Below are 14,189 nucleotides of genomic sequence, written 5' to 3' on the forward strand. Positions count from 1 at the left end.
AATGTTGAAAATCAATAGATAATTGTTTACTGCAAAGCCTAGTAGGTGGCTATGATTATGCTTTCTTCTCTGTATTTCCAACATAATGATTCCCATCTCAGCAAAGAAGTACGAGTCTAGGATCAAGTTCAAGTTGACCTCCACTTGTTCACATTCCACATTTAACTTCAGTTCATACATAGCAGTAGCAAAGGCTGATCCAAATTGGGTCTATTCAAGATAAAACCTGTCATTTAAGTGAGGGTGTCCACATCTTACCAGGATGATGTTATGACTACCAGAGATGTAAAGGGTAGAAGCAAGTCTCAATGAGGTGTCCCCAGGAGCTCTATCACTGGAAACACAGTACAATTAGCTCTCTGGGCCTGTCCTTGACCCAGGATGAAATACAGTGGGTGGTGTAGGCATACTAAGGGGACACGTCCAATGTGTCTGAATGGCAAGCAGAGGCTGCAGCTCTTGGGCGGTAGTTCACAGCTGGAATCCAGAACCAGTGCTCCTGGAAAGCTTCCATATTGCTGAGCATGGACATGGGCTGCTCGCTGGACCTAAGTTCCTATCAACTACAGCCAGGGCCAGATGGCATCAACATTCCCAGGCAGGGATACTCCGGGATGGGGCAATCTCCCTGTGCCTATGGGTTCTGCTTAGAAGTTTTGACTACTGGTTATCAACTAGAGAAGTCTAATGGCTTGCTTGAAGGCGGGGGTACCTCTTACTAGGTTGGACAGAGTTCTTGGGTCTGTCTTCCTGTTACTAGACAACAGCTTTTGGACCCCCTCACAGAATGCTAGCCCCCTTCAGGTAGAACACCCACGCTCCTAGAAGACTTTGTTTCCCAATTTCTTGCTTCCATGTAAGGTAAGTGAGCTTGTCCAAGAAGCGCTTCCTAGAGAAGTATATAAACTGAGACCAGTACTGCCAACATCTGGATTTTCCAGTCACTGAACAACTCTTTCCTCTACCCTTGCAGTGGAAAATGGCCGTGATTAACCCATGCTTGGGGTCTTCTCTCTAGAAGTATGACCAGACTGAGTCTTTTCCCCCTGAACACAGACTTAGATGCATTTAGGTTTTATGGGTTACATCTTTTATTCCAAACTATAGAAGCATAAAGATGTTCTTCCTTCTTTTAGTAAAAAAAACAATAATCCATAGATTTTATGGCCAAATCTCTAAAGTGATATAAATAGAGTATGTTGAAGGGAACTTAGAAAGAAAATGGCACCAAAAATTTCACTGGATTTTTTTTTTTTTTTTTTCCGGTACGCGGGCCTCTCACTGTTCTGGCCTCTCCCGTTGCGGAGCACAGGTTCTGGGCGCGCAGGCTCAGCGGCCATGGCTCACGGGCCCAGCTGCTCCGTGGCATGTGGGATCTTCCCGGACCGGGGCACGAACCCGCATCCCCTGCATCGGCAGGCGGACTCTCAACCACTGCGCCACCAGGGAAGCCCTTCACTGGATTTTTAATATATATTTTATTTGCCTGCTAGGGTTGCCGTAACAAAGTACCGAGGATTGAATGGTTGAAAGTCATTGTCTCACAATTCTGGAGTCTAAAAGCCCAAGATCAATGTCAGCAGGGTTGGTTCCTTCTGAGGCTGTGAGGGAGAGTCTGTTCCAGGTCTCTCTACTAGCTTCTCGTGTTTTGCTGGCAATCTTTGACCATCCTTGGCTTCTGCATCACCCAAGCTCCCTTGCTCTGTGTGTGTGTGTGTGTATGTCCAAATTTCTCCTTCGTATATGGACACCAATTATATTGGATTAAAGGTTCACCCTTCCCAAGTCTGACCTCATCTTAACTAAATGCATCTGTAATGACCCTACTTCCAAATAAGGTCACACACTGAGGTACTGGGATTAGGACTCCAATATGTACATTTGCGGGGAGTTGAATTATGTACACAATTCAACCCAAAACACATGTGTTTTGGTCTCTTATTTTTGGAAAAGAATATCTCTTCATTTAAAACACACACCAAAAAAGGGATCACAGAGCAAGTTCTGCCTTTCAAACGATTACTTTTCTTTTGTATCAAAGGAAGTATTAAGAGTAAATGAAAATGCTTTGAAAGTCAGGAGTCAAAAAGTGGCTGGGTTGAAAGGCACATGTGTTACCACAAGGGAAGGGTCAGACTTGAGTGAACGTCTGACCCACCCTTTTCACTGTGGGAACAGATGATAAATAAGCCCACTGCAGCCTAGTAGGCTTTTTTTTTTTTTTTAATTCTGCTATGGACTGAATGTTTGTGTCCCTACCTCACCCTGCCCAAATTTATATATTGGAATCCTAACCCCCAATATGATGGTATAAGGAGGTGAGACCTTTGAGAGGTAATTAGGTCAGGAGATGAAACCATCATGAATGAGATTAATGCCCTTATAAGAAAAAACGAAAGACAGCTTGCTTCCTCTCTCTGTTTTCCACCATGTGGGGACACAGCAAGAAGCCAGCCATCTGCAAACCAGGAAGAGGACCCTCGTCAGAACCCGGCCACGCTGGCCCCCTGATCTCAAGACTTCTCAGCCTCCAGAAGTGTGAGAAAGAACTGTCTGCTGGTTAAGCCACTCAGCCTACAGTAATTTGTTATAACAGCCTAAACTAAGATATTCTTTCTCTCACTGTACTCCTATCAGGCTACCTAACTGTACTAAAAATCCAGAGTGTGAATAAATCCTCAGAGATCTACAGTTTCAACACTGTTATTATAATTTGTTAACTAACTATAATCTAGAGTCTCTAGCATCCAGTGAGATGTGCAGACTTGGGTGGCCATTTAGTGGGGTCTGTTGTTTTTCATCATCAGATTTATGAAAGGAAACCCAAAGCCTTACAATAATAAAACTCAGAAATAAAGGAAAGCATTACTCCTTTTTTAAATTGACACTCTCATTATGACACATCACCCTCATAAAACATCTCTTTGCTGTGGCAGACTTTTTAAATGACATATTAATATTTTAAAGTTATATTAATACTTCAAAAATTATGAAATGCTCATTGTTGAAAATATCGGGAAGAACAAAGAAAATAAAAATTGGCCACAATCCCACCACTAGAAGATAATAACTGATACTATTTTGGTATATATCTTTTTAGCGTTTTTTTTCTATACATACACATGAATATTTTTAAACCTATATTATGCTGGATATACATGTGCACCTGACATTTAACACACCATTTATATTATAAGCATTGATTTGTATTTAACTCTTTATAATTTATCTAAAATTTGTTTTAACATATAGAGTGATATAAGAAACTTAATTGTATCTTTAGGACCAATTTTTCCCATTTACTGAATATTTCATCAAATTCTCATGGATTTTTAATAATTTTTTTAGGATATAAAAATAAAACATATATATCCTGTGCAGACGATTTAGAAGTTACAGGAAAAAAGAAGAAAATGAAAATAACTGATAAATCTAGAGGAAGACCCACTGCTAATGTTTTAGTGTGCTTGCTTCCAGTCACTCTTGTCTACTTTGTTGCCATGCATTCAGAGAGACCAAACCCACGGACCCCTTCTAAAGAGTTCTTTACTTGATTCTCTGTCACTGCTCCAGCCACAGATGATTGGATAAAGGATGGTTGCTTGACCTAAGGGCAACAAATCTACGGACCAGCCTGTTACCTATGAGGGCTCTGGCTAGAGATTCTACTCAAGAGTGGCACCCGTAGTAGATAGTGATTGACTCAACCAGCCAGATCTTTGCTTGGGAAGTGTGGATTCAAGTCCTACAGAGACATAGTCAATGGTAGTGGCAGAAACAGCTGAAGTAGAAATGGAATGTAATAGAATACCCACAAAAGCCAAGCACTAAAATCAGTGGTGAAGGGTCTGATCTGGTCTATAAGGGGTTTAAATATCAAAAAGGGAGTTATTGAAAAGCTATTTGGTAGTTTATAGATTTAATGGAAAACTAGAGAACCAGGTTTTTAAACCTGGCAAGAGCAAAGGTAAGCTAGGTGCCAAGAACACAGCCAAGTTGCAATACAGGAAGAGACTGGTAGACACCATTGCTTGCGCTCCACAATGGATTCTTGATTCTTCCACCACTGGTGACTTGAATGATCTCTAACTGCCCCTGCATCAGTGTGTCACTCCCTCAAGTTTCAAAGTCCCAAAGAGAAGCTTCGTAGGTTCCAGTGAACTTTAAGCCTGTGCCCTCCCTAGAGGGCCAGGATCTATTCTATTCAAATTCCATAGTGGGAGTTGGGGCCCTGCTTCCCAGCTTTAGGAATTCCCTGAAGTTTAAGGATGAGTGCCATCATTTTAATTAACCAGCAGAAAATAACTTATTCTATCCAATAAAACTCAACTCACCTCTTTTCAGAAGGTCCAAAGGGAGTTTTAAAGTAACCTCCATAAAGCTCGAAACTTTTCTTTAGTTCTAAAGCTGTAAAACAACGTAGACTGTTGATGACGGGTGCTGGTACTAGACCCCTGAAATTGGAAATTGAAAAAATCCACATAATTTTGTAATAATACCAAGCGTACACCCATGTAATACCTAAATACTGACCTTTACACGTCCCAAGTAAACGCACATGCCAATAAAACCTATTTGGAATAATGTAATATATACACTCATAAACATTCACATCGGAGCTTGCCTTGGACACTGGCATTATTACATTCTAATTTGTAGATTAACCAAATTTGTATTTTTCTGAATATTCCTTATCAATTAAGGCATTAATATAGGCAGATTTTCTTCCTCCTGATGAGTACATATTCAATTGTAAACGCTCATTCATTTGTTATGTGAAGTCCAGCAATATATCAACTGCTATAAAAACTGAAATAGATATTTTCCAGTTTTGTTTATAAACTAATGCTTTGAAATAATACCAGAAAATATTTATAAAAATTCTAATATTGTACTTTCAACTGAACTCTAGCATAAAATATCTATTTTTCATCTATACTAGCCTGTTTCCCCAGAGTGACTTGAAAAGAATCATTAACTATTTTTAGTGAATAAATCCTACTGCTATTCACTCTAGACTTGCTAAATAGAGTTGCTATGTGCAAAGTAGCCCGACTGCATATAAATGCATGAAAATTCAAAGCATCCTCCTGCCCTAGTATAACCCATTTGGAGCTCAGATTTAAAACAGCTTAGTGTCCACAGTGTTTCAATAGGCATGGCCACTCTGCTGGTGAGAAGTCGCACAGGCCCCAGCTTTAGCTGCTCTGGGGGACAGTGCCCATCTCCTGGCCACCACCCTCCCATCCCCCCAGTAGAACTCTGTATATTCCACACAGCCTGCGTTTTGAATCAGACTATCCAAAGATAGCTTGCCAATGTGGAGAAAATTAACCACACTTTTTTTGCTATATAGCAGACAAAGACAAAACTTAATTTATATTGGTTAAAGATTTTTAACGGATCGCTTAATATTGCAGACAATAAAGAGAAGTGAAATTGAAAAACATTTTTAAATGGCTTTTGTATTCTGCTTCCTCGACTCACCGCACTTTAAAAAGCTCTTTAAAACACTATAATTAAGGTCTTGTCAGTGCTCTTAGTGACTTTCTGAAAACAGGGATTTCACTTTATTACTCAAATTTCCCAAAAGGTCACACAGAAAAGAGAATTCAGAATACTGAAGCCTATAACATTCATGAGAAAATAAACACAAACATTTCATAAACATCGTGGTTATTCACTTTGAGTAAATCTTAAAGTCTAAATGTGCCTCTTCACATGTAATAATTAATAGTACAATAATTATTATAGCCACTAATATCCATGAAGCCTCTACTATGCATCAGGGACTAAGTGAAACATTGCATATTAAGGAATAAGAATTCATGGCTTAATAAAGATACAATGGTCCCCATCCTGATGGAATTTACAGTTTAATGTGTAAAGGAGACATTAAACAAATGATCCCACAAATCATTAACTACTATTTTTTGAGATTCATGAATGACAAGTATAGGATATTCAACAGGATATAATTAACCTTCCATCATCAAAGCCTTGGCGAAGGCTGATACTCATATTCAAACACCACCAGAAACATCATTCTTTGCAGTCTTCAAAGACTGCAAAAAATCATCAGTTTCTAGTAGCTGTGAGTATATTGTGCCTTTAAATATATATATAAATGAAAGGGAAATACAACTTCTAGTGCTAGGTTTACTACTGAACCACTGGGTCCATTTTAGTACAAAGGTCCCTGTTTGTGTTGATGATTTAAGATTCATTTGGTATATCTGGATACTAAAAAATCAATTTAAAGATGCCCAGGTGTAAATAAATGTGATAAATCACTACCTTTGAAACAGGAATGTGTGATGAGGAGGTGTCTTTCCCATTAGGGCCTGCCGGGCTGTCTCATACTGTCTCGCCATAGACTCTCTTTCCTAGGCAAGAAATATGATTTAAAATTATACTGAAGTTAAAAATATGTCAGATGACTAAAATAGCTATAATCATTGTCTTCTTGCTAGAGACTGCCAAATGTGTGGAAAGAAAAAGGGAAAAAGCATAGGCCTAAAAAACAGTATTTGTTCAGTGGAAAGAAAGGAAACTTTATAAATAAAATAGAAATATTTTTATGAAGACTACAATTTAATATGTAAACTTTTATCTGACATCTAAATAATAATGAGGCAATTTTTTATTAAGCTATCATGTTTATATATTTTTTTTTATCTTTTTAATGAGATTATCTCTTAAGGATACAGACTATTATTGTCTTCTTAGTTTTACCAGATCTTAGCACACCTAGTAACTAACTGATTGAATATATCCAACGATGTTAAGTATGACCCTGAAATAGGACAGATTGGGAGGTCTTCCTCCCATGTTTCACCAACACCCCATCACTATCACTAAATACTTGGTGAGCATTTGATTATGGGGATACAAAGATACAAAAAACATAGTCTTGGGACTTCCCTGGTGGTCCAGTGGTACAGAATCTGCCTTCCAATGCAGGGGATGCGGGTTCGATCCATGGCCAGGTAACTAAGATCCCACATGCCGCAGGGCAACTAAGCCCGTGGGCCATGGCTAGAGAGAGAGCCCTCATACCACAACTACTGAGCCTGTGCGCCTCAACAAGAGAGCCCACGTGCCACAACTACAGAGCCCACATACTCTGGAGCCTGCACGCCACAACTAGAGAGAGAAAACCCACATGCCACAACTAGAGAGAAGCCTGTGCACTGCAACAAAAAATCCTGCATGCTGCAACTAAGACCCGATGCAGCCAAAAAAAAAGAAAAGAAAAAAAAAAACATAGTCTCTGCATTCAAAAGGTTTATAATCTGGTGTCAAAAGGCAACTGAAAAGAGGAAAAAACCAAAGATAGCACATGCTGTTTTATAACTATACATGCCGTTGAGAAATTCTAGGTCAAGCTTGTGAAATTGTTCCTTAGACACATGACACGAGAGCTAAAATGCAGACTCATTGAACACAGTCTCTCAGGTGGATATTTGATTGCCAAGACCACTTTACTGTTCCCCTGACCATCATCTCTGTGGTTCTGTGTAAGCATAATGAGGAGAAAATGTCTGCTGGGTAGGAGGGAGGGGGTTTATAATGGGATAAGAAAGGAAGAAACAAACTCTACATTTTACCACTTAAAAACTGTATTTTAAATAGCTCCATAAATACATCTAAATTGTCTCATATTACTATAAAAGTACTACATATCAACTAAATCCACTGTCTTATTCTCATATTGATTTGTTATTATTTTTCCCCCAAATCACTCTATACTAGTATATACATTTTCTATTGTGATTTTACTTTATACCATCCTTATTTTTTTCTTATATTGATCCTTGATCTAAATTATACCATGACTGGGAAGATGACAGTGGTAGTGGAAGCATAGTTTTTGGACCTTCCAGAATTTCCACGTAAAAACAGATATAGCAACTAAATAGCAAAATGAAAACATATCAAACATTTACAAGAAAACTAGGTGACAAGCTCCCCTCAAATCCCCCAATACAGGTGACAATAACCACAACACCTGCATGGTATCAGTGTCTATGTAAGAGGAAGCCAAAGAAAGAAACAGGGTGACTAAAAGACCTGAGAACAGGAGAGCCCCAAGATAGCTAAGAAGTATTCACTAGGAAGCATAGCAGGACACTTTGGAAACCACGGCTGAAACATAGGAGGGGTTGTTTCCATTCTAATAGTAGGTAAGAATAAGGGGTCCACAGTAAGTTCTGCAGGAGCTGGATCAACTGTAAATTCTTGAAACTAATCCACTAGGGCTCCCTTCTAAGACAGGGTTTTACACTAAAAAAAAGCTGATGGGGGTGGAATAAAAATTAATTGGGAAAGAGCAAACAGAGACATAGGAAAGAGGAAATCTAGACCAAAGCGGGAGAGTGGAACAGAACCAGTAAATCTCAGGTAGGAAACTGCCATATACCTTGATACTATTTGAAAAAACCACCTTCCTTCTAAATGTTTGAGAAAATGAATTTCACATAAAAATGAGAAAATTTCCAGTCAAATCCAATGCAAAGTTATTATAAGAAATAAGAGGAAAAGGAGAATAACATCTCTGTACACAATGAAGGGGAAACAGATAAAATCTGTAATCTACTATTTAAAAATAAACTAAAAGACATTAAGAAAATGACACAAAACATTAAGGAACAAATAAATTACAATTTTACAAACTCACAAATGAGGTGCTGGAACTCAGGAAAGAATTAGAATATACAGGAAAAAGTCACTTAGGAAATGAAAACTAAACTAGAAGAAATACAGGAGTGAAAAAACACAACAAATGATGACTTAAGAGAAAAAGAAAATGAAGGGAAAACTTTAACCTCAAAAAGAAATGAAGAAAGAGGTAAAAAGATTCAAGAGAAAATGACAAATATTTAAGATAGATAAAGAAGGTCCAACATATCAACAATAAGAGATCTTGATAAAATAAACCAAAACAAAGAAACAGGGGCTTCCCTGGTGGCACAGTGGTTGAGAGTCCACCTGCCGATGCAGGGGACATGGGTTCGTGCCCCGGTCCAGGAAGATCCCCCATGCTGCGGAGTGGCTGGGCCCGTGAGCCATGGCCGCTGAGCCTGCATGTCCGGAGCCTGTGCTCCGCAATGGGAGAGGCCACAACAGTGAGAGGCCCGCGTACCGTAAAACAAAACAAAACAAAAAAAGAAACAGGATAGATACTAAAAACTACAATTCAAGTGTAAAGTGTAACAGACTGTTATCAACAGGCAAGAATGCAGGAAATATTTTTCCCACAGCCCTTTCTGTATCTAGTAGAGAATAAGCTTAGGCAATAAAACAACTAGAGAGACACTGACCTGAGGTCTAATGATGAGTATTAAGTATGAAGGTATTTGATAACTAAGACAAAATGAGAGTTAAAAGGGAGAGAGGATATGAGGGCGTGCTCTGATAGTATAGCTATAACATAATCACAAACAATGGCGGGAGGATCATTTGTAAAAACACTTTTTTATAAACTGCTTTCAGTTTTTATAATGGGTGCTGGTAGTATTTAGTATTGTTATTCTGAGACTCTTCTGTGTGTAATGTGGTTAAAACAAACAAGAAATTTAGTAAGATATTATAATTCTATCATCGCCTCTATCTTTGAGAAGCAGGACTCTCAGTGTGGAGAAAAGAAAAAATATGTAACAGAGAAGGAGTTAAGTAAAAATGCTGAAGTCTTGAATCCAAATTGGAAATATTAACTTGAACTCATGAAATATTTTATCTATCCACAGAATAGGCCTAGAAACAATGGCCACCTCAAGAGCAATGAGCATTCCTAGCAACCATGATGTGTTTTCTTGTACAACCATCTCCCACTTGAAGAAACCAAGACTTCTTGGACAAAAGACTGATTCCAGGTCTAGGACAGGTAATGAACAAAAGAGCACAGAATATCTTGTCATACCAACCAGCAAAATGGGTCACGTTAAAAGGACACAGGTGTCAACCTGCAGAAGCTCTAGCTGGCCAAAGATAGAATAATTTGAGTTTCAATAAGGATAAAAAATGCAGTGGGTGGATAGCCTTCAATATGCACAAATCAAAATCATAATGATTACAAATGATATTTAAAAATTAGTTGGTCACCTTCAGAGAATAACAGGAAACCAATTCATTATCTTGAAAAAGGCACTTGGACTGCTGATCCTACATGAACTGTACCACTTGGTAAGTAGGTGGCAGATAAGAGAAGTATCTCTTTATAGTGTTATTCCAGCTAATAAATATAGTGTTGAACACCATGCCCTGAAAAATGTACTGAGAAGAAAGCATTTTTCTTTTGGAGTCGAAATAGACACTTCTAAGCTGTGTTATCTCTGACAAGCTCCCTGAGTTGACCTGCCTCAGAGTAGTGAAAGAAAATAGTGCTTAGTAGACGTAGGGCCCAATATTTTGTCATTATAGGTCCACTTTCTCACTGACCTTCAAATCTTTGGGTGCTTTTTGATTGCACTGGCCTTATCTGCCACACACATATATTCACTAAATTGGGTTTGAATGAATTGGTCATTCAGCAATGTTTTTTCTAGAAAATTGGCTTTCAGTAACTTGGCCTGCCTCAGGAGTAAGGCTGTCCCCTAAGGAGATCAGAGGAGCTGGTTGGAGAAACAGATACAATTGAAGTTCTGAAAATAAAGCTTCTCCTAGAAGGCAAAGATCTACTCACAATAATTCCACAGCAAAAAATCTTCACACAAACACACACATAAATATACACTTACCCAACCAGTTATGACATGTGGCTATGTGACTACCCAGGAATAGGGCTGGTTTTCAGAAGACACACACAAAACCAGCTCTGTTATTTTGTAATCACACCTCGACATGCACGTGGTGACAAACCACACACAAGGAAAGAGTAGAATATTAGAATAGAGGGGGTAAACTGAAAGACCTCACATACGCAGTAAGTTTAAGGTAGGTTTCAGGAAGAATGCAGTGTTCAACATAAGTGGAAAGGGTGCTTTTGAAAGAAGCAGGACCAAAAAAGCATTGACAATGGGAATTCCTATTTAGTCCTTCAGTGTCAAATGGCTCTCTTGATAGTTTCTACAGGTAAATATGAACACGTTAAATCTACAGTTAAGACCCCAAAAAAGCACAAACATTTCTATCTTTTTCTTTTTTTGGAAGATTTATGATATAGGTTTTTGACAGAGATAGTTGCAATTACTTTCCTCAATCCACCATAAAGTTCCAAAAATACATAGGGATTTATGTTGGGAAAGTAAATGAATAACAACATCTCCTAAGGGTTGCAATAAGGGGTACATGAGATAATTTACACAGAAGCCCTTTCCAAACTATAAGTGACATATAAAGGCTATTTATGGCTTCCAATATAATCATAATATCTCATTAAAGCTTCTGTGGTGATGATCTTAAAAATGTTTTGCTCATTTTGCAGCATTATAATGGCTAGGCAAGAGGTTAATAACTTACGAAATATCTCAAAATTTGATAAATACTTAAAATTTCAAAATAGCGTTGAATTCATAATCTTTACAAGAAAACGAGGTACTAAAAATAATCTTAGGCAAGTTCACCCCATATATATGACAGTGGCAGTTAAGTACTACCTTTGTTCTAATTTTTGAGGGGTGAATCTGTTGGTTCTTGGGGGATTTGATTTGCTTTTCTATGAAACTACTCTGTTACATTATACCTCCACCAGTACTGGCAGGCAAAATTACCAGAACCTCAGGCTGCAAGGGGTTTGAGCACTGTTGCCATCATGGATGAGAAACTGCCCGCCCTCTAACACAGGACACAGTAGATTTCTACACTAGGCTCTAGATGCCCTGGATTATGGGGGCTGAACAGTTTCTCAGGGAGGTGACTACAGGTAAGGAGTGGCGCTGGACATTGTCAAAATTTCATGAGAATTTTTGACAACACGTGGTCCACATACCTGCTCCCCTCCCGCCACCAAGGTGGCCCCTCTACTCTCGCATTGCCTTTTTATCATACCCTCCACTCTCCAGTTCCCCCATACTGTTCATTAGTTTTATATTGAGATGTCGGAGATGAATTACAGCTGAAAACCCACTGTGTGCGTGTTGTGTGCGTTTTTCATCTGTTCCTCTGTTCTTGCTCCTGGGTACCTGAGTGCCCTTGACCAGAGAAAAGCTATCTTTAGGGACTTCCCTGGCGGTCCAGTGGTTAAGACTTCACCTTCCAATGCAGGGGGTGTGGGTTCAATCCCTGGTTCGGGAGCTAAGATCCCACATGCCTCGCAGCCAAAAAAACCCAAAACAAAACAGAAGCAATATTGTAACAAATTCAATACTTAAAAAAACATGGTCCACATAAAAATAAAATCTTAAAAAAAAAAAAAAAGAAAAGCTACCTTTAATTAGGCCTGAAAATTTTCTAACAGGTAATATTCAGATTTGTCATATTTAAATAAACCATGGAAACCCACTAACAGGCAGAGGGTGTGACTCAACGGTGTGTTTCTCATCGGTGTGTGTGATATTGTGCGGCAGGACAGTCTAACTGGGACATGAGCTGGCTCCGGTTGTCAAGACACAGACTTGTAATTAAAGAATAAAGGTGGCTAAGGATGTGTGCTCTGGAGTTTTTACAGTCTGGATATGCCATGTCCTGGGAGATTAAAAGAAGACCTTATATTTGAAAGTCTAAGCTCCAAGAAGCATGAAGCTGTACAGGACAGCAGGTGCAGAGAGAAAGTGGTCGACTGACTTGAAAAGAGCTGGGTTTCCCAGGACTGCAAGGACAGAGGCTGACGGGCTCCTCATGTCGAGTGTGCTCCCAGGGTGTGGTGAGATCTTGGGGGTCGGCACTGGGTGAACATACGAGCAGGAGAGGATCTGGAGAATACCAGAGCCCCTGGCTCAGAATGGAACTCAGGGTTTCAGACAAGGAACATCTCCATGGTAACCATGGTAGTCTGGAGACCAGAGGCCCTTCCCTAAGTTTCTAGGATGACATAAACCTCAGGATTCTTGAACTTAATCCAAAGAATGGGAGTGATCCCCACTCCTAATGACTGATATTTGATTTCCCACAGATCCTGGTAGGTGGGAACAATTCCAGAGTTAATTTATTTTGGATAAATAAATAGGGCATTTCCTGTACTCCAGTATCATGATACAAATTTATATTATTTTTAGATGTTTAGAGTGCACCCATCCCCTGCTGCTTCTAAGAGGCCAGAATGTGTATCAAGTGGCCCTGCCTTTTGCCCTGCCACAGGTGACAGGACAAGCAGTTTAATTTGATCTGTGTGGTATGGCTAAAAAGTCCAGCTGTGCCAATTAGACTGCTTTGCTTTCCACAGTATGAATTAAAGAGACGGAGAGAAGTGGCCAGGAATTGTGGGCATAGATCCACAGGCAGAGAGCCATGGTGAGTCAGGGCTGGCACGTGTGCAAATGAGTTCAAATTATGTGGGAGGGAAGCTGAGTGAGTGGAGGAGGCCAGCCAGGAGAGAGAGGACGACAGAGCACGGGAAAAATAGAAGCAGAGATGAGAGGAACTTGATGCCTTTGGGATGCACTTTCCAACCCTATTTCTGGTTCCTGTGAGATCTGTACTTCATCCCTGCTCCCGATGCACTGTGAATCCACTCATCATATATTTTTTAATAATGGAACTACCTCTTACTTAAGCTGACTTTAACGGGTATTGTTCCTTGTACTTCAAACATCCCATTCTTATGACTTAATCAGAGCAGAATGTATAGCTATGCCCATGTACACCATGGCCCTAGACTTTTCATCTGAAGTAACCAGTCTGATTCTTGTGACCACTGCCCATGGTTCTGACTTTAGAAGACAATGTGATTATTTGCTTAGAACAGGCAAGGCTTAGGGAAACATGACCAAGGAGTTGACAACCAAATCAGAAGTTCTGTCACTTCTGAGGCAGTGGCAACGATTTAGGTCTCTGTGTTCCCAGACCATCACAGAAAAACCATCACAAACAGAAAAGAGCATGACCTAATATGAAGGTAGGGCCAACTTCCACATATCCTGACTTCTCAAAGAGCGGGATCTTTTAAGTCATAGGATGGGTCTAAGTACTGCAAGGTTATAAGACATGGACTCTTTGAGTGGACTCACTTTGAAGGCTCAGCACAAGAACACTCAAGATTATATCCCAACAGTAAAGCAAGTTTTCCCTTGAAATACATATTCTACAGTATT

At 39.5% G+C, this 14,189-nt stretch overlaps 1 protein-coding gene across 2 annotated transcripts in view; it reads right to left on the reverse strand.

Annotated features, from left to right (window-relative positions):
* The window catches only part of LOC111178220 (leucine-rich repeat and guanylate kinase domain-containing protein), a 118,639-nt gene that overhangs the window by 7,283 nt on the left and 97,167 nt on the right, over positions 1–14,189 (reverse strand). Inside the window, exons 17-18 of one of the 2 annotated variants that reach the window (XM_022580738.3) lie at positions 6,298–6,386; positions 4,335–4,454 (exon numbers count right to left, since the gene is read on the reverse strand). In XM_022580738.3, coding sequence (XP_022436446.3) covers positions 4,335–4,454; positions 6,298–6,386 — 209 coding nt within the window. The remainder of the gene's footprint in view (positions 1–4,334; positions 4,455–6,297; positions 6,387–14,189) is intronic. The other variant, XM_089917006.1, reaches the window with a different exon arrangement.

The sequence above is a fragment of the Delphinapterus leucas genome, chromosome 9, assembly GCF_059928025.1.
Source record: "Delphinapterus leucas isolate spDelLeu-1000000601 "Yukka" chromosome 9, BTC_Dleu_Yukka2, whole genome shotgun sequence".
Taxonomy (NCBI): domain Eukaryota; kingdom Metazoa; phylum Chordata; class Mammalia; order Artiodactyla; family Monodontidae; genus Delphinapterus; species Delphinapterus leucas.